This window comes from Neopsephotus bourkii, unplaced genomic scaffold (assembly GCF_033783945.1).
Source record: "Neopsephotus bourkii isolate Nb327-2 ecotype Australia unplaced genomic scaffold, CSIRO-AGI_Nbou_v1 NB_107, whole genome shotgun sequence".
Classification (NCBI taxonomy): Eukaryota; Metazoa; Chordata; class Aves; order Psittaciformes; family Psittacidae; genus Neopsephotus; species Neopsephotus bourkii.
In genome coordinates, this window is record NW_026900624.1 from 7,814,344 (window position 1) to 7,835,408 (window position 21,065).

A 21,065-nucleotide genomic window follows, 5' to 3' on the forward strand; every position below is an offset into this window, starting at 1 on the left:
GCTTACACATTCATATTTCAAATATTCAGTGTAACTTTGATTTCTCTTACAAAAAAAAATAACAATTACTAAATTTGGACATAGAATCATAGAATAGTTAGAAAAGACCTTAAGATCCAACCCCCCCTGCCATGGGCAGGGACACCTCACACTAAACCATGCCACCCAAGACTCTGTCCAACCTGGCCTTGAACACTGCCAGGGATGGAGCATTCACAGCTTCCCTGGGCAACCCATTCCAGTGCCTCACCACCCTTACAGTAAGGAACTTCTTCCTTATATCCAATCTAAACTTCCCCTGTTTAAGTTTTAACCCATTACCCCTTGTCCTATCACTACAGTCCCTAGTGAAGAGTCCCTCCCCAGCATCCCTGTAGCACCCTTCAGATACTGAAAGGCTGCTATGAGGTCTCCACGCAGCCTTCTCCAGGCTGAACAGCCCCAACTTTCTCAGCCTGTCTTCATAGGGGAGGTGCTCCAGTCACCTGATCATCCTCGTGGCCTCCTCTGGACTTGTTCAACAGTTCCATGTCCTTTCTATGTTGAGGACACCAGACCTGCACACAATACTCCAAGTGAGGTCTCACAAGAGCAGAGTAGAGGGGCAGGATCACCTCCTTTGACCTGCTGGTCACGCTCCTTTTGATGCAGCCCAGGATACGGTTGGCTTTCTGGGCTGCAAGCGCACACTGAAGCCGGCTCATGTTCATTTTCTCATCGACCAGCACCCCCAAGTCCTTCTTCGCAGGGCTGCTCTGAATCTCTTCCCTGCCCAACCTGTAGCTGTGCCTGTAGGACCTTGCACTGGGCTTGGTTAAACTTCATGAGGTTGGCATCTTCCCACCTCACAAGCGTGTCAAGGTCCCTCTGGGTGGCATTCCTTCCCTCCAGCGTATCAACTGAACCACACAGCTTGGTGTCATGGTCAAACTTGCTGAGGGCACACTCAATCCCACTGTCCATGTCAGCGACGAAGATGTTAAACATGACTGGTCCCAACACCGATCCCTGAGGGACACCACTCGTTACTGGTCTCCAGCTGGACATTGAGCCATTGACCACAACCCTGTGTGCGGCCATCCAGCCAGTTCTTTATCCACTGAGTGGTCCATCCATCAAATTGATGTTTTTCCAGTTTAGAGACAAGCATGTCGTGTGGGACAGTGTCGAACGCTTTGCACAAATCCAGGTAGATGACATCAACTGCTCTACCCCGTCCATCAGTTCTACAGCCCCATCATAGAATGCCACCAAATTGGTCAGGCAGGATTTCCCCTTAGTGAAGCCATGCTGGCTGTCACCAAGCACCTTGTTGTTTTTCATGTGCCTTAGCATGCCTTCCAGGAGAATCTGCTCCAAGATTTTGCCAGGCACAGAGGCGAGACTGACTGGTCTGTAATTCCCTGGGTCATCCATTTTCCCCTTCTTGAAAATGGCGTTATATTTCCCTTTTTCCAGTTGTTGGGAACTTCACATGACTGCCATGATCTTTCATATATGATGAACAGTGGCTTAGCAACTTCATTTGCCAGCTCCTTCAGGATCCGTGGATGGATTTCATCAGGTCCTATGGACTTGTGCACGTTCAGGTTCTTAAGATGGTCTCGAACCAGATCCTCTCCTACAGTGGGCCCAAGGTCTTCATTCTCACAGTCCCTGTGTCTGCCTTCCAGGACCTGGGTGGTGTGGTCAGAGCATTTGCCAATGAAGACTAAGGCAAAGAAGTCATTAAGAACCTCAGCCTTCTCCAAATCCAGTTTAGCCAGTTCTCCCAATAGCTTCTAGAGAGGACCCACGTTGTCCCTACTCTGTCTTTTATTTGCAGTGTACCTACAGAATCCCTTCCTGTTATCTTTAACATCCCTAGCCAAATTTAATTCTAACTGGGCCTTAGCTTTCCTAACGTGGTCCCTAGTTTCCTGGACAACATCCCTGTACTCTTCCCAGGCCACCTGTCCTTACTTCCACCTTTTATAAGCCTCTTTTTTTCCTTCAAATTTTCCTCAGCAGCTCCTTATCCATCCAAGGAGGTCTCCTGGCCCTCCTGCTGACCTTCCTTCTAGTTGGGACACAATACTCCTGAGCTATATACAGGTGACATACACACAGGTGATATATACACAGGTGATCCTTGAATATCACAGTATCACAGTATGTTAGAGATTGGAAGGGACCTCAAAAGATCATCTAGTCCAATCCCCCTGCCGGAGCAGGAACACCTAGATAAGGTTACACAGGAACGTGTCCAGGCGGGTTTTGAATGTCTCCAAAGAAGGAGATTCCACAACCTCCCTGGGCAGCCTGTTCCAGTGTTCCGTCACCCTCACTGAGAAGAAGTTTCTTCTCAGGTTTAAGTGGAACCTCTTGTGTTCCAGTTTGTACCCATTTCCCCTTGTCCTTTCATTGTTTGCCACTGAGAAGAGCCTGGCTCCATCCTCGTGACACTCCCCCTTTATATATTTATATACACTAATAAGGTCACCCCTCAATCTCCTCTTCTCCAAACTATAGAGACCCAGCTCCCTCAGTCTTTCCTCATAAGGGAGATGCTCCACTCCCTTAATCATCTTAGTTGCCCTGCGCTGGACTCTCTCCAGCAGGTCCCTGTCCTTCTTAAACTGAGGGGCCCAGAACTGGACACAATATTCCAGATGAGGTCTCACCAAGGCAGAGTAGAGGGGAAGGAGGACCTCTCTCGACCTACTAACCACCCCCCTTCTAATACACCCCAGGATGCCATTGGCCTTCTTGGCCACAAGGGCACAGTGTCGGCTCATGGTCACCCTGTCGTCCACCAGGACCCCCAGGTCCCTCTCCCCTACACTGCTCTCTAACAGGTCGTTCCCCAATCTATACTGAAACCTGGGGTTGTTCCTGCCCAGATGCAGGACTCTACACTTTCCCTTGTTATATTTCATCAAGTTATTCCCCACCCAACCCTCCAGCCTGTCCAGGTCTCTCTGGATGGCAGCACAGCCTTCTGGTGTGTCGGCAACTCCTCCCAGCTTAGTGTCATCAGCAAACTTGCTGATAGTGCACTCAATTCCCTCATCTATATCATTGATGAATATATTAAATAATACTGGTCCCAAATATCAACCAAGAGTCAATATCAACCAAGAGTCTTGGGCCCCCCTGCCCTCTAGGGCTATATCCCATGGAACCTTACTAAGCAGGTTCCTGAAGAGGCCAAAGTCTGCTCTCCTGAAGTCCAGGGCAGTGAGCTTGCTGCACGCTCTTCTCACTATCCTGATGTCACTGACATCTGTAATATGATATCTCAGTTCTTTTGTATGTCAGACCTCCTGAAAATAACTATAGAAGTAGGTTTTGATGATGCAGTATAGTTTATGGTTCTTCAGCAGTTGATCCTGTGTCTGATTGAAGAAAGTCATGGGAAGCAGAGTGAACTTCTGATTATAAATCAAGCCAGAAATGCAGTTACTGGTGTGCATTATAGATTCCATGGAGCTCTCTGCAAGAGCTGAATGTGCAATAGAGTAGATAAAAATGCGAGCACAGTGTCAGCTGTTAATTCTGTAGCAAAGAATTGAATAGCAAAGTCCTGGTTATATCATAATCTTGAAGGTGTTCTTTGGCCTGAAGGCCTGATTTTCCAGCCTGAAAAGGGGGCATTGCTGTTTTGTCTGTTCTCAGATGCTGTTTTGCATTTCTTGACAAAGTGACTTAAGTTACATGGAAGTCCCTGTGGGAAAGGAGGCATGGAACTTTCCATGAAGCAGCTGAACTTGCTCCAGGAGTGGTACTAGTCTGTCGGCTCTGGTAGGTGGAGCAGAACAACAATTGCAATAAGGCATTTGTGAGTCTGCAACTAAAGGAGAAGCTTCTGAGACAAACAAGGATCAGATGGTCACAAGCCTTGAAGTAACATCTGCCTGTTATAAAACTTGCTTTGGGATCCCAAGTCAGTATAAAAATGAGGTTCATGTTCGAAGTCACACCATTTCTTTTCTTCTGAAGTCAGAGGTTAGGATATAAACCCAATTTACTGTCTTTCAGTGCTCCTTCAAAAATCTGTTGGTTTATTTTCTTTTTTTATCACATGACATCCTTGTCTCTAAACTGGAGAGACATAAATTTGATGGATGGACCACTCAGTGGATAAGGAATTGGCTCGATGGCTGCACACAGAGAGCTCAAAGTCCAGCTGGAGACCAGTAATGAGTGCTGGCCCTCAGGGTTGGTGTTGGGACTGATCCTGTTCAACATCTTTGTTGGTGACATAGACTGCGGGATTGATGCACCCTCAGCAAGTTTGCTGGTGGCAGTAAGCTGCATGGTTTGATTGATATACTGGAGGGAAGGAATGCCATCCAGAGGGACCTTGACATGCTTGTGAAGTGGGCTGATGCCAACCTCATGAAGTTTGACCATGCCAAGTGCAAGGTCCTACACCTGGGTCAGAGCAATCCAAGGCTTTAAATCCCAGGGTTTAAACTTAAAACAGGGGAAGTTCAGGTTAGGCATAAGGAAGCAGTTCTTTACTGTGAGGGTGGTGAGGCAGTGCAGCAGGTTGCCAAAGGAAGTTGTGAATGCTCCATCCCCGGCAGTGTTCAAGGCCAGGCTGGACAGAGCCTTGGGCAACATGGTCTAGGGTGAGGAATCTCTGCCTATGGCAGGTGGGTTGGAACTACATGATCTTAAGGTCCTTTCAACCTTAACCATTCTATGATTTTAAGAGAGGAGAGGTCTTAACCCTGACATGTAGGCTTAATTCCAGACTGGGTAGTAGTAGTCCACAATCTGATGCAGATGATGAGCAAATTTATACATACGTGTATGTGTATTACATCTTATCATTCATCCCCTTTCAGTGAATTTTCCAGTGTTCTATGTTTTTCTTTCAAAGCAAGCACAAAACAGAATCCGAACAGTTAGAACCCAAAATCAACCTATTCCTACCCTTCTATTTGTGACAATGTATACATTAGGATGGGGGATTATGGCCTGTTCTGCCTGTGAACATGAAGTGGGAGGAGAGTTGCAAGTATGTGAGAAATCATTTCTACAGGTCCCAGATGTAGTATGTCAGGAAGTGGTACATAACGCATTTAGGATTGCATAATCACTGGTATAATTAAAAAGACCAATGTCTTCCTTTTAATTTAGCTTTATTTTAATTCTTCTCCAGACAGCTGTGCACAATGTGCTGCTTGCTTGAACTCCAGAAAAATGCTTCTGTTACTGATGTTTATTTTTCTTTATGTTTCCCAACAGTTAAAATAGATTTTTTTTTAATGTGAATATTTTTAATATAAAACTACACATTTCCTGGAAAGTTGATTTTAGTTTCATAAAAACAAATATTTGAAAGTAAAGCTGTGAAAAATGGTCCATTTTCTTTGTGGCCTTCCAGTTTGTCTTGCCGTTTTTTTTCCTAATCCCAGGAAACTATTAGGTGAGCCAGTGGTGAAGTATTGTCCTCTTCTAGCACATTACCTGGGCCTCTAGTAATATAATCAGTCGTAAACTCTCTTCCAGATTTTCATGGTTGCTATTTTTAAGGTCCTTTGCAGGTGGAGGAGGGTTGAAAACACCCAATAGCCTTTTCATAATTCTTCAGTTTTATTAAAACACATGTAAAATTATGGTATTTTTGTAGAGAAAAAATATTAATCTAGATCTTGGAAGTTCTTGCTCATTTCCAATGATTCTAGTGAAAGTTTTGCTTGAGCAGAACTTCAGGACTTGGTAGTTGGTTTAAGAGAAGGAGGCCAGATTCCCAAATCAGGGCTCAGTGGTTGAGTAGCAGGGATCTGCTCTAAATGTGAAGGGACAAGGCAGAAGAAAGGAAATTGGGCACTAGTTAATACATATTTACAGATAGGATGGAAAGTGTTGAAATGCAAGTTTTAACAATAGATGTATCTGTATGTTTTAAACTTTTATGTGTTCTGTATTTCTGTGTAGTAAGAACCTTGGGATTAGAGGAACCCTGCAAATGGGGGCACAGATGTATTAAGCTACGGAGCCTCCCTGAGACAAGCTGCAGTGAGTGCATACACACACAAAAAAAAAGAGACTGCAAATTGCATGGACAACTGAATTTTAGTGATGAATGCTTTCTTTCAGGATGAAAAACTTGAGTGCATTTTTTAAAGTTCTTTGTTTTTCAGATACAAGCCTAAATGAAACAGAAAGTTACATTCTATCATTCTATTTTACCATTCCAATAGGTTTCTTCAGCAGACTGATTTTTACTACATTACTGGTTTCAGATCTTCTATCAGTCTTGCTTGGCCTGTACATTAGGTTAATGGTAACAGCTGTGATTCATCGCAGCAATTTAAATTATCCAGTATTTGTGGTCCAGTGGCATGCATCAGATTTTGTAACATGTACTACTATTTCACTGTAGCCTTCCGCTGATGAGTAGGAGCTGAGGAAACATGAATAGCTAGGATGATAAGTAAATGTTCTACAGACTTCTGTAGAAGTTTACATATTACTTCTGTGTACATGTGTTTACTTTTATTACTTGGTTGCCTTCATCTTGTGAGTTTGTGGTGCAAGTGGTAGACAATTGTAGAAATAAGTTAAATCACTCTTTCAAGATGGGATTATAATGTGTTAGTTCAGATGATCTTCCTCTCCTAAACTTCAGATTTAATTTTATGGCACCTGTAGAAATTTCCAGACTCTGAGCTGCCTCCCCTTTTCATGACAGATTCCATGATGGGCAGATGAGAATCATTATCATGGTGTTTGCGCACAAATCTGAAAAACATTTAACAGACAAGAAGTCAGACCCTACATTTCTATAAAGCTTATGAAGCCCTCAAGAGTCGCTTTGAAGGTTGTAGTCTGTGCTTCAGCTGATGGAGTGTAAATGTCTGCTTATAAACCATGTATCTGTATTCACCTTGGAGTCATTAGAGAGAAATAGGTGTTTTTTTGTGTGTGACTGCCACTATCCTAAAGCATCTATTTACTGTAGCTGAGATAACTGCTCCCTGTTTTTTCACGGGTACAGTCCCATAGACTTCAGTTAACACCTTTGAAAATAAGACTTTCTATCAGAAGTTTGGAGGCCTAGACTGGAGACTGATTTTGAAAATATGTCCATCTTCACTCTGGAAATCCAACAATAACATGGAATTCTCATTTTGATTGATGGAAAGGCCTCTGATATCCAGCTGTCTCTGAAGCTGGGTTCTGAGCACACTGCTTTTCTTATCCTGCTTTTTCTATTTCTGTATCTGAAAGTTTTCCCCTTCAAAAGTACCCTAATGTTTGGTCACCCCACATTAATCTTCTGAGTTCAAGAGAGATATAACTTTCTTTACATGTTAGTTTGCCATATGTTTGCTTTCTTAAGCCAGTGTGATCTAAAAAGTACCAGAACAAGTGAGAGTATAAATCAGCATAGTCCTAATGTTTTTTGTTAGGTACGGGGAAATAATCAGGAGTGTAGAATAAATCTTGGTTGCTGTCAACTGTGAAGTTAGATTCTCAGTCTGTCATAATAAATTAAGAAGCTGGGAGCTATGTGACAGCAGCATCAATCTCAGTCTCTTGTTTCTGCAAGTCATCTTGTTGTCTGAGTCTTTTTATTTTTTTTAATACTTACTCCCTGGAGGAGGTAATCAATCACAGTAAAGATTTCTCTACATGAAACACTTGGGAAAGTAAAGAATAATCAGCTTAGAGTGTGAAGTTAGTATGTACAGGTTAAATCAGTTAAATCCCATATGGGTGCTTTTATTTGGTCTCATATGGCTGTAGATATTAGCCATATCAGTTCAGCAAGGTCAGTGTTTTATTCTGCATTATTTATTACGCATCCTTAACTGCTTTATTTAAACTTCTTCATAATAGCAAGTTTCTAAGCCAGTGTGGTCCATTTTGATGAATATCTGAAGAGAAAAACTATAACATCATCAAATGTTATAGAGAGCCACACCGAGTTTAGTGCTTAATTAAAACAAGAGAGAATGTGTATTCACCAGAGAGTGCAGTATTTTAGCATATAATAGGTGTGTTTACCAGTCAGATGTATATGATGACATTCACACCTTTCCTAATGGAATGATGTCTTTGTCTATCCTATGAATTACATACGTCCATTTAAACCACTGAATTAGTATGGATTACGCAAAGACATCAGACAATGTGGAGGGCGGCGAAGTCATCAGGTGTCCAGTTTCAAATGTAGTCACTGTCATCATACTGTGCTTAGAACACAGTCGATTCTTGGTAATATTGATTTATGAAGAACATTATGATCTATACAGTCAAATAGTCATTGAAAAGAATAGCTGCTGCATAGTTGCTTACTGTATTAGAAAATAAAATTAAACTCTTTTCCAGGATGGATGGGTACCAGATGAAAGTTTGCTAGTGAATTTCCTGATTGATTCCAGGGTCTCAGCTTTCTGTAGTGCCCTGCTTTTGGTAATACTTTGTATGAATTTCTGCATCTTGACATCATCCTTTCAACTTACGTGTGCAATGTGCAGACTTAAAAGTTTGAATCAAACTACAAAACTAAAATGGAAGATTATTTTTAGTCCTTCCATTGCCTTCTGCAGACTTCAATGCAGATCTTTCTCAAGTATCTCAAAATATTCCCTGTGTACACATTCCTTACTGGAATTGTATCAGAGGACAAGATGTACTTTTGCATAAAAGAGGGGCAGGAAGGAACATGAACTACTTGATAGTAGCATATTTTAATATGACTTTGTGATGACTGTAGGTTATATCTAAATAGTAATAACAATAACTTGTTAATTAAAATATTAATTAAAAAGACACTTCACATACTTTATAAGAATGATTATTTAGAGAATTTGGGAGGTTTGGGATTAAGCAAAATTTATAATTAAAAGACCATATGGGACATGGAAAATGTTTGGAAACAACTGAAATATACTTTGTTAAATGAATAAGGCCAGTGTGACACATGGTATTGTGCTGTAAGACAGAAGCAGAAATGAGAGCCACGGTAAAGCTTTTTCAAACCATCTTAACAAAAGAACATTTTAACTAAAGAGAAATTTGCTCGGGTTAATCCCTCACCTGAATCTAGGGAGTCCCCTAACTGTGTTACTGATAGGTAACAGAGAAAATCATTAATCTAGCCATTTCCATGGCTTTTATTACCAGAGCTGAGGAACAAAATGCATCATGTTGCATAGGCCTGGAAAATGTTATCAACTTGCGAGGAAAATACTGTTTAGTTTTTCATGTCAAGTTGTATGTCTAGTTTGACAAAACTCGACAAAACAGCAAAATCTTTTTAATTTTTGTGAGGGGAAAAAAAAAAAAAACAGCCAAACGAGCAGTTTTGAGTTAACCCAAACTAGACTTTTCTGATCCTGGCAGTGTTTTTAAGTCGGTGTAAAAAGAAGCAGGTGTAAGCAGTAGTTATCCTGGAAGAAGGATAGAGAATATTGCTTCACTTGAGTCTGCAGCAGTTAATGATGCTCCAGAGAAAGCCCAGGGGCAAGACAGAGTTAAGGGCATTATGATAATAAGCTGATAATTTACTCAGCTTGTCCCAGATTTTTCCTTCAATTGATCAGGACTGCTGCTTGCTTGCATTTGTAATTAACTTCCCTCCTTTTAGTTTATGGAGGATTGTTAATCCAGCATTGCAGTTTGGTATGCCCTACACACATCTAAACATCAGTAGGAACTGCAAGCGTATTGCTAATGGGGCTGTGGCTGGCTGAGCCTCATGCCAAGCTGGAGGCTGCTGGCATTCCCTGGACAGTGGCACTGTAGATGAAACAAAGCAGGATAAACTTCATATAAATTTGTTTTAAAGCCCTGTGTTAGAAGAACAGATAAAGTATTAAAAAGGATTGTGAAATTTGTTGTATTAGTCACTGTTGTAAGGAAGCCTCCATGTGTATGTGTCTGTCTAAAAAGCAAACATGAGAGGATAGAAGCTACAACTAAGACATCACGTTAAGGGGCTTGGATGTTTATTTTGGAAATGCTAAAAGCTGTGAAAAGGGTTTTGGTGTCTTAAAAGGACAGACAGTGGTGCCCTGTTGTTTAAGAAAGGAATAAACAAGTGACATCAAGAGACTTGAACTCAGTTGCAACATTCATGCAATGTCTGTGGGGCTGTTTACTTCAGCTCGGCAAATGGGCAGGTATCACATGCAGCAGAATTAAGCCCTTGCATTAAGTGAATATTTCCTATGCTACATACAGCAAAGATGACTGTTGCAGCCACATTTACACTGTGTAGTGTGAAATTTAAGGACTTCCACTGTGTGTCACAAAATAACAACAGAAAAAAAAGACTTTAAGTATTCTTTTTCAATGTGCCCACATCTATAACTGTGTAGACAGACAAGAAGTCTAGTTGGTGGGTGTGGAGGTGATAGGTGATTGTAGCCTATTAAGAAACCAGATTCTGAGGAACAGACCGTGGACATCACTTTAGATATTATATCCTTCTATGTGAGAGATGAGTGGTTTTGGGGGTCAATGCTTTGATTATTTTATTTTAGTGTTCATCACCCAGTAGCATCCTTGTGATTAGCACTTAACATTTCTCTTCTGTAAAATGTTCTTTATTTTTCAGGAAAAGGTAATTCTTTCACTCTTCTTGTTGCTTTGTTTTGTGTTTAACGTGTTCCAGTAAATATTCACTGCTGTAGGATCTCTTTTTCTGCAAGTGGATCTTTTGTTAGCAAGGGCTGTAATGAAGATTTTTGCAGCTGTGGTAGTGAACTAACTACTGGATTCAAGGCTGTGGTGTTCTTTTTGCCTTTCTTCACCAGATTTTTCAATTTCTGAAAGAAGGGGACAAAAAGCAGAATTCTAGCCTTATGTGCAGATAGTAGAAAATTTGGGCCCTGCCTTTAAATTCTTGGTGAGGTCTGATTTCAGATCTCGTGGAGGTACAGATGCTGTATACATAGATACTGGTGTCACTTCTAATATTTCCTTTTGCATGTGCATATAAAGTTGGTCTAAGAAAGTTTAGCTTTTATTTCAATTAGCAATGATTCCTGTTTCTATGGCCCCCTCAGCTGATGCAGTGTATCACCCTCCCTACTTTGACAGCATGTCACTACTTGTATGACCATTCCAGCAGGAATACCTGCCTACAACCTCTAATCTGGTATCACTTGCCCCACTCCTATATGCCAGATTTACTCTTTGGGCTTCCACAGGTATCTTGAAATCAGATCTTCTAAGACACCCATTCTAATAGTGCATTATGGTACTTGGAGGGAATGGAATAAAGGAGTGAGAAGAATATGTGCTAAATGTTGCTGTCATTAAGTTTTACTTCTAGAAATTACGACTTTCTGTATTAAACATGATACACTGAGGTAATTCAGATTGCCTCTAGTTACCGTATTTGTTTATTGCTGTACTTCAGGACTCAAAATAGATGAGGGGAATCTGTAAGATCAAGAAAGATGCAGAAAAGGCAAGTAGGAAATGAATATGTACTGTTTCTTACAATAATGGAATTAGGGGGAATTCATTCAGACTACAAAGCAGCATGTTTGAAATAAAACAGAAGTATGGCTTTTTTTGGTAACTCCTAATTAAATTGCAGAAATAACTGTTCCATCGTATAGGGGATTAGACAAATCAATACAGAAAAGATTCAGCAGGACAATGGACTAGCAAGTGGTTTAGGGAGGTTAATAGGTACATGACTGCTGAAAGCTGGAACAACCTGCCAGCAGTGGTTCTGTCCTATCTCTACCATCTTCTCCTGAGTATCATCTATAGGGCAGTGTCAAAGAGAGGATGCTGGACTAGATGTTATCCTGGTGTAAGAATGACTATTAGTAAATCCAGGAATGTGATTTTTTTTTTTTATGAGGCTTTCAGCCTCATTTTCAAAATATAATGATTTTAAAATTACAGAATCAGGCTTTTAGATTCTCTGAGTTTCCAGTTGCTAATAATTTCTCTTATGAATACCAGATATGCTCTGTGGTGTATTGTGGCTACCATTTGAGGACAGTCTGCAGTATTGCTATCAGTAGTTCATCTATTTATCACTATGTTCTGCACTGGTCCAAAAGGCATCTTAGAGAAATCTTCCAAAATATTCAAAGATTACCTTAGAGAAAAACTAGCAGGATCAGCTCCCTGAATCGTATGTCAAGGTCCTGTTTTTATAAGTCTCCAGAGAATCTTAATGCTGTGATAAGTGAATTGTACTGTGGCTCGCCAGTGTTTTGGAGATTTTTAAGATGAGACTCAGATTTCCAAGGGGCTTAAGTGCTTATGAAAAAGCTGACGTCAGAAGGAAGGAAGGGAAGCTCATGGGAGGAAGTGGATGGTGGACAAACTGTTCTTGATATTGACTCTGTGTGGTGTTTCCACTTTTATATCTTCCTGCTTGTGGCTTTGGTTTCAGATACCCTTAGCAGACCTTTCTGTCTCAGTGGTATCCAAACAGGACTCAATCAGAATATCTTCTTCAGGCCAAATACTGCAGGAAGCTCTGAGCCAGATCAGAGTGAAATTCCAGTGGAGCTAGTTTGGAAAGTTCATCAGATAAATGAAATGATAAACTAAAAGCATTTGTTTATTTAATAAATAAAACATCCATCTTTACCAACTGTAATGTTTCATACCCTTTGATACTGTTCCACAATACTGCTCTCTAGAGGATCTCATCTTACCAAGATGCAGAATACAAGTTTAATTATATGAAGGCAGTGGGCCAAAAAGCTAGAGGTCTTACGCAAATTCAGATATGCATTAATTTGCCTAATGTTTCTGATATATAGATATATCTATATATGTATGTATATATGCATCCTTTATCTCTCCTTCTCTTTTGAAAGATACTTCTCCTTTCCCAGCCTCTCCCTGAGCTGGCGCTTCCCTTATTCCTTATTGTCCCTGATGATGACTGGCCAATTTGAAGTCCAGGGCCTCATCTCCCTGGAAACATAGGTTTGTCACTCTGTACTAAATTCTGTATAAGTAATTTAGCTCTTGTGTTGATTATCACCTTAGCTATTTATTTGCACTGGTAAGGAGTAGTTAAGAGCTGTGGAAACTGAGTTATTTCTAAATGCTTCCAGCAGGGATTGTCTTTGGTAAACATAAACACAGAACAGTACTTTGGTGAATGTTACACAGAATGGCTTAAGGACATATATTCGCTTTCTCCTGGTTTGTACTCCTCTTTTGAGGATGAGGGTTAGAGCAGCCATGTGGGATAACCATCTGAGCTCAGCTCAGGTGAGAACCTTTTTCCATCCTTTTGTGAGTTTGGATTGTGTAGGTTTGCTGCAACCTTGCTCCAGCTTCCACCTTGGGATCATCAGGAGAATTTTGAGGCTCAGTTCTCCCATAAGCAGTGAATAATGTACTCTAGGAATCAGCACACTGTTTCAGGTGGTGAGGCTAACCTGGATGAAAGAACTTTTGGCAGATAAGGAGCCTAGGAAATGGATGTGAGTTTCCATATAGCAGTTTAAAGGAAGGGAGACTGCATGTGCTGTCTTGTGGCTGCTGTCCTCAGGGAGGCAACCCTGATCCTGGATAAGATGACCAGTGGTAGGTGATTTTGTGCAACAGATTGCCAAAGACACTTCTGGTTGCTCTAGAAAAAGAAAAAATTGCTTTTTATAAAGAGTAGAGTAATAAATAAAGTAAGTTTTGCATTTGTGCTCAATAAATTTGAAAGTTTTTAAAATGGGTTTAGCTGGGGCTTACAGTAGATGTTTGACTGAAGGGGTTTTACATCCTAAGTGACTATATCTAGAGTTATGTCCTGGAGCACAGGTCTCCAGCAGGTGCCACATGGAGTAGTAACAATTAAAGCTCTTGAGGATCCACCCTCAGTTTTTCAAAACAGTTAACAGCTGACGTGTAGAGCCTCCAAAACTGGAGCCAGAATTGCTTTACTGAAAACCTGGCTACTTATTTGGGTGTTTATGTGGAACTTAATCTCTAGAAAAACTGGTCCAAAATGCAGTCTCACATATGTGGCATTACTGATGTTTACATTTTCAGCTGTGTATCTTGAGCTTCATTGAACAAGAGTTGCACAAACAATGAAAGAAAAAAAAAGCCCCTTTGGCAGCTATTTAGTTTGTGAGCTTTGAGAAAATTCAGATAGGAATTATTCTGCTAGATCTGCCAAAGCTCAAGCTCATTGGAATCATTGGAGTTCTCTCTCCTAACTGCAGAGTTTTTCACCCATCCTCTAAACTGGGTTCGTAATAGGGTGATTATAAAATAACTTTATTGGAAAGAAAGTTTGCCAAGTAAATAATTCAGTAAATATTTTCTGGGCACCCATGCCTGATAGATTGCTTGGTGTGCTGGCTAATAAGCAATATTGCCTTTTAAGACTGCCATAACACAGAGTGCTCCGAAAAGCCTGACCCAGGATTGAGGCCTGAGAAGAGAAAATGTTAAGCCTTCAGCACCCGGCCAAATTTTATTGGAAGGCATGCAATATGGAGATAGGGCTGTAGTAGTTGTAGATCTCAGCTGCTCCCTTTCTTAACTCCCTCTGTTCATAAATACATGTTAAAATAATTTTGAGTCAAGTAATTGAAAACAATTGGAAGAAATTCCTCATAGTAAAACTTTTAAAAGTGTTTAAATTGTAGTAACTTTTATTTCAGCATATGGATCTGGGGCTTGGTGGTAAATTGAGCTCGCTCTTTATGGAAGTGGTAAATCACCAGCAGTTGCTATCAAGAGTAGAAAAATAATGTTTATAAATCATTGCATTTGTTTCAGATTATTCATCAGAGCTGGAAGGCAATGGTTGGAGTTACTTTGTGATACTATAAACAGAGAAGGCTGTGTACTTTGTGGTGAAATTTTGGGGTTTGTACATGTACTAACTGAGACTTTTTGCTTCAATTCAAATAATTTTCCAGAGAGGAGTATCTATATTCCACTGTGCTGTTTTGAAGGAGCAACATGGCACTAATAGGACAGCGAGGCCTGCTGACTCTCAGAGGAAGGGTCTCACAAAGTCATCTTATATGGCTTTCCTTCTTATACTGCAGTAGGAAAGTCTTCTCTTTTTCCAGTGTGCTTCCAAACTGCTCTGATGGGTTATGAAAAGGTTCAAATCCGGAAAGAGTAAGAACTGAGCACAGGGAGGTTTTTGATACAGAAATTTGGAGGCAATAATCCTTAGTTTCCCTGTAAATAAAAAAGCAGGATTGTCTACACACTTGCCTTGTAGTTCAAGACAGGAGAAGGCTGCCTGGTTTCCCTGGGTAATTCTATAATTACCCTCAAGCTTTATTTCTCTATGAGAAAGAGCTACAATTTCTGTCATATGAAGCGCAGGCAGCACATCAGCACAAATAGCAACAGCAGTCTTCGCTGAGCAAGCTGCCGGAACTAGCCAGCTCCTTCATTGGTTACTGGCTGAGTTTCTGCAGTATTTCAGAGATTCCTGGCCTTGCCTGCAAGAGTATTGGCAAAAGCAGCTTGGTTTTACCTTAGCGTATTGTGGAAAGTCCTGGGGGAATTAAGTTTTGCAGGAGCTGTGCCAGCTCTTCTGAGGTTTTGAGTGTTGTGGATCATTTAGCTTTGTTGTGTTTTCCCACCCTCCAAAAAGAAAATGAAAGCAAAACACTTACCAACTCCTTTACTGACTTGTTGGCACATACTGTGAAATAACTAACTGGTTGCAGTCTCCGTAAAAAAGGAAAGCATGGAATTTTCAGGTGGCAGATTGCTTTTATCCAAAGAAAAAATAGAAAATTGGTATGATATACCTTTTATTGCAAAACAGGAGAGTTACAAGGTTGAATATGGGTCAGATATCTTTCACTGGCAGTGGCTTCCCCATACTGGAGTATATGTCTCTGTTAAACACAACAGCATAAAAAGTTTTTTTTATACTTTATGCCAAAGAGGGGCGATGGGGGGTAGGAAGGGACCCTCAAAACAGCCAGTAGCTAATGCTGCCTTTGTGGTTTTATATATTTGCCTATTAAAATGACAATATGGACATGGAACATTTAGATTTAAGAAGCCTTCTTTTCATTAAACAACATTAAACAAACTGACAAAGTAGGGGGTTATGACTCCAGTAATTGAAACATGCTGTTCTGTTCAAGACCAGAACTCTATAAAGACTCTTTTCACCCAGTAATGCCCTTTGTGTTTGCCTGCTACCCCTGCTAGAAATTACTGTAGGCCTGAAGTATGTCTTTCCAAGTGGAGTGGGAATGACAGAGTGCAACACCACACTTGGCAGGTGGGGTCACAGCCTTTTTAGGACATTAACATTCATTGTGCATTGGAAATCAATTTGCAGCTCAGAATGCATGGAGTCTTAGATGGACTTCCCTCCCCACTGTTTTTTTATGTTAACTTTAAACCTAGGATGCAAGAAAAAGAATTAGATGGATTAATTTGGATTAACTCTGATGGAGTTTGAGTAGTTTTCATTCGCTTAATTTACAGTGTGCCTTTTCATGGATTCCTTGCTCTTCTAGATGTATATTCCAAGTCTGTACATTATCTTGCATTTCTTTTTCCTTCTCTCTTCTAGATGTTGATGAATGTCAGGATAACAATGGAGGATGCCAGCAGATTTGTGTAAATACTATGGGCAGCTATGAATGTCAGTGCAAAGAGGGCTTTTTTCTGAGTGATAACCAGCATACCTGCATTCATCGCTCCATTGGTAAGTTTTCAGTGTGTAAATCGTGATTTTTAGAATAGCTGTGTTCAGTCAGAAATGCGGAAACTGCCTGGGTTTTTTTTTTATCCCCAGAGTTCCCAAGATTGTTTCACTGGTTGGCTGGAATTGATTGATTCTTCTGCTACCCAAACCTACAGTAGAGCTGTAAGAAAGGGGGGAAAAGACTAGTTTGACATAGAAACTGTACTTGGTTCAAACAGCAGGTTCTTTGGGCAGGCAGAGGCAGATTTTCAAATGATAACTTTCTGCTTCTGAGTTTCCAAGACTTAAAATTTTCTCATCTGTTCATTGTATAATAGCTCTGCTGTCTTCTACCTTAGAGAGCATGGTATCTTTAATCAACACAGCTTGTTTTTTCTGGAAGTTATACAGGTTATGGTTTTCTGCCAGTCATATAACTTACTGCTTTGTTGCAGACTGATGATGGCTGATATTATATTGACACAATATTTTTCTTTGGTTCAGTACCCTGTCTAGGGTGGATTAGAAAACTGCTTCTCTGTTGCCTATACAAGTAGCAGTAGAAATAAGGAATCCCTGCAAACCTCTGATCCTTGTCTGCTGCTGATTTTGACCAGAAAAAACAGCTTTCCCTTTTCTATACATGTCAGACATGGAAGATAAGTTTGAGTGGAAAGGGAGAAAAGAAAACAGCATAGCTATAAATCTTTGCAATTAAGTGGACTCTTTTCTGTATTCATTCAGACTTCTGGTGACCCTGGCAGCAATGGGAATATATGCTAGCAAACTCATTTACCAACAGGCAATACAGAATGACAAAGTAGCAAGATGAGTCTGGTGATCAACAATGTAAGCACGCCGTAAATTTCAGCAAGCCACACAAATGGTTCTGAACTATTTTAAGTCCCAAGAATTAACCAGAAAAATCCTACTTGAGCACAAGAGCATGAATTTAGTCACTCTGTTGACAAGAAAGCAAAGCGTCGTAGTGTAACATCTCAGAAATGTAAATATATTTCTGGCACTGTGTGTCTGCTTACACAGAATCAGAATTCTGTGTAAGCAGAATGTAGTGATTTTAATTTTCAGAAGTGTGAATCTCCAAAATACATTCCACTCTTCAACATGATTATTAAGTTTTAAGCAATTGAGGTATTTTGATTCAGACAGGAATATACAATTAAGCTCTATCAACCAGTGTGGTTTAAAGGTTATTATATAATAGGTTTTTAGTCATTCTTTTCAACATAAATTGTTCAAATTTCTGTCCAGCATAAAGTAACCCTGACACAAAGTTATCCAACAGAGCAAGGAATAGTAGCTGGAGGCTTAATGAAAACCACTTGCAGAGTACTGCGATACAATCATTATTTCAATTTGCACATTGTAAAAATTCCCAGGTCTAATAAAAGAGAATTTAGTTATCTGAGATGGAAACTAATAAACTAAATGAAAAATGAGACTGTAAAGGCAAAAGCTTCTTCTAAGGAATAGGTTACTTGTGGGAGAGGGTAATTTTTTATTGGAAAGAGGATTCCTAGTTTGCCAGAAAGACTGGGGGAGTAGATCTGAAGGTTGACTGCTATATGCACATAATAAATATGCATGGGAATCATATATTTGTGTTAACTTGTTTACAAAGAAAATGCCATATAAACACGGATACTTAATTTGAACCAGCATCAAATTATTTTAGATCTGAAAAACCCCAAGCAACCTGCCAAGTAGAACAATGATGATTGCAAAGTGTTTTATGAACAAACGGTTTGTAGCTTTTCAAAAATAAAGTGCCAGTTTACAGTAATAGCAAACATTACACTGTAGTGCCATGATCCCCCACAGAAATACATTGGGTGAGTATGCTGGAGGAAGGAAATAAGGTTAAATGATCCCTTTCAGTTGTCAGAGGTGACTGAACTGCAAATAGGAAATATGCATGGTGAGAAAGTAAATGGCTTTCTTACTATCTGTGTTTACTCACTTTCATCTGTCTCGCATCTAAGTGCCTCTACAGAAACTGTTGGAACACAAAAATACGCAAAAGTATTTAGGCAGAACTGTGCCTAGGGCTAGACTGTATCTATACCTCTGTTGGTAAACAAGGCTGCAGTAGGCAAAAGCACACCACACAGCCAGCACTGCAATCCAAACACAGAGATGCTGACTCACCAAAGACCTTTAGCAAGCTTGTTGACTTTGAGCATAATAAGATCCATTAATTGCCGTGGGATTACTTTTCTGTCTGAAAAATACATGTGCAGTGCCATAATCTCGGTGTCCTTGACATTACCTAAAGACTCTTCAAGGACTCAGCTAGTCTAAAACAATCACAAGGTTTGTACTTTCCTGCCACCTTTTCCCCTCTGTTTTCAAATGCCTTGGGAAAAGTGAAGAAGCACTGCAAGGTGCAAGTAGGATGTACTCAGAGTTGGGATGAGTTTGGGATGAAGGGAGCAGTACCAAGCCTCAGCAATGCCCTGTCTGCAGGCCCAGCTCACCTGCCTCAGCCACCAGTAAGGCTGGTGCTGATCACATGCTTCAAGCTTATCAACACTTTCAAATGGTGTGGTAGTTTCAGAGATCGAAAAGAGCATTCCATATTCTCGTGGGGGGTTGAGCAGAGGAAGGGATATCTCCCTTTTTGCACTATCCAGCTACGCAAGGGTGTTTTCTCATATGAGGTACCCTCCTGAAAATTGTTGGCTGCTTTGTGAATTTCCTCAGCTTCGAGAGATGCATTGTGCCTGTGCCAGTGTTTCAGGGGTGTATTGTACCATCATGCTCCTACCCACAAGCTGTGGTAAAAAGCCACACCAGAGTTCATGGTAGGGGCTTTTAATGTCATCTTTGTGTCCCAAATGATACTTGCTTGCCATCTGGAATTGTTCTTCTTGTTTCCTGTGGACAAGAAAAAATAATGATCCACAAAGAAATGCCAATTTTATACCCATGGAAGGCCAGGCTGACACTAAAGTGAGGGCAAACCCTGGTTTCCCAGTATTTGCTTTATTTCACTGTCTTCATTATAGGCCTGTTGGTTTCTTATGTTTAGTCTCAGTATCTTTTTGGGAAGATACTATGCCAAGTACAACTTACCTCATTTATTTTTTTTTTTTTGCATAAAACTTAATTTCCCTTCACTGAGTCAGATTTTGAACTGGTTTACTCATAGTAATGATGGCACCAACAGGGAGAAAGAATGGAAGGGAGGATGGATTGTAAAAAATAGGGAGAACGTAACAGTTGTTTATCTTAATACACCTTAATTGCAGTAGTAGGTGTGAACATGGTGAATTATACCAGACACGTTTGTATTTGTTTCCTCATGACTTAAAAAGAAACCAGAATAAAGCAGCTGTTACTGTATCATCTCCAGCTCCAGAGGGAGCATGTGTTTAATAAATGTGGAGATTAGTGTGGTACATTACAGCTGTGACTGAGTCAGGTGACTAGATTACATCATTTTTTCCCTTAATTTGATGATAAGCCTAAAGCCCCAATTCAGCAAAGCGTCTGGGCACATCCTTAAAGTCCTAGTGATAGCAAAGTTGGTAAAAAATGTGAGTTGGGCATAAAAAGCTCAAAATAGACAGAATTCAGCTGTATACCTGCATCTCCGCTGAAGTTCAGAGTGATCAGAATGAAAGCTATGGTATGCCCCATTTGCATTACAAATATAAAAGTTACTGTGATCAGGAGTCTTGGCTACAGACCGCTTCACCAAAATTCTCAGCTGAAGCGTTATGGAAAGCTCTTACTGACCCACCTCCAGAGGGTTAAGTCTGTTAAAACACAAAGGTTGTTTGCTTACAAGCAAGATACTTCAGTTCTGTGCCTAGGAAGACTTCGTCACTTTAAATTCCATCCCCTGAATGTCTACCTAGTTATATTAATGGTTTTATATCTGCTAATCATTCAGTGTCAATGTTTTTATTGAGTTAATGCCAAGTAAACTAAAAGGCGGGTGCAATTATGAGTGCTAATTGTAAGTGGAACAAGAGAAGTACCAGGCTATAGAAGACTGGCAATGACAATGGTGTTGTCAAATGATGGAAAAGCTTTTTACACAGTTGTCACTATCATTTTCAAGCCTGTTAAAAAAAATATTTGGCAAGGCTTTTTCACTTCCCCCTATCCCATTAGCCTTATGTTCCTAGCAGAATTAAGAAGTTTGACATAAAGTCAAGCTACCACAACTTAGCAAATTACTGTGTTACAGACAGTCTCAAAACCAGCTTGTTTCTTTCTGCTCTAGGAGCGTAACAGTTTACTCCCAGGGGGAAAGTGAAATGCTTAGCCAAGTTGTCTTGCATTTGTCATGGGTAAGTGGTATTACAAAATGGCTTACCATGCTTGTGCTGATGCATAGTAACTTGTTAAACTTTATTATATTTTAAAGTCCTTGTTAATTCTGCAGTAGTAGCATTGGATGCCTTTGGTAAACGGACAA

General features: G+C 40.3%; 1 protein-coding gene across 3 annotated transcripts in view; it reads left to right on the top strand.

The window, feature by feature from the left end:
* SCUBE1 (signal peptide, CUB domain and EGF like domain containing 1) overlaps positions 1 to 21,065 on the top strand; it is a 214,748-nt gene that overhangs the window by 39,831 nt on the left and 153,852 nt on the right. For all 3 annotated transcript variants that reach the window (XM_061359341.1, XM_061359320.1, XM_061359330.1), the window contains exon 4: positions 16,502 to 16,636. In XM_061359341.1, the coding sequence (XP_061215325.1) occupies positions 16,502 to 16,636 (135 nt within the window). The remainder of the gene's footprint in view (positions 1 to 16,501; positions 16,637 to 21,065) is intronic.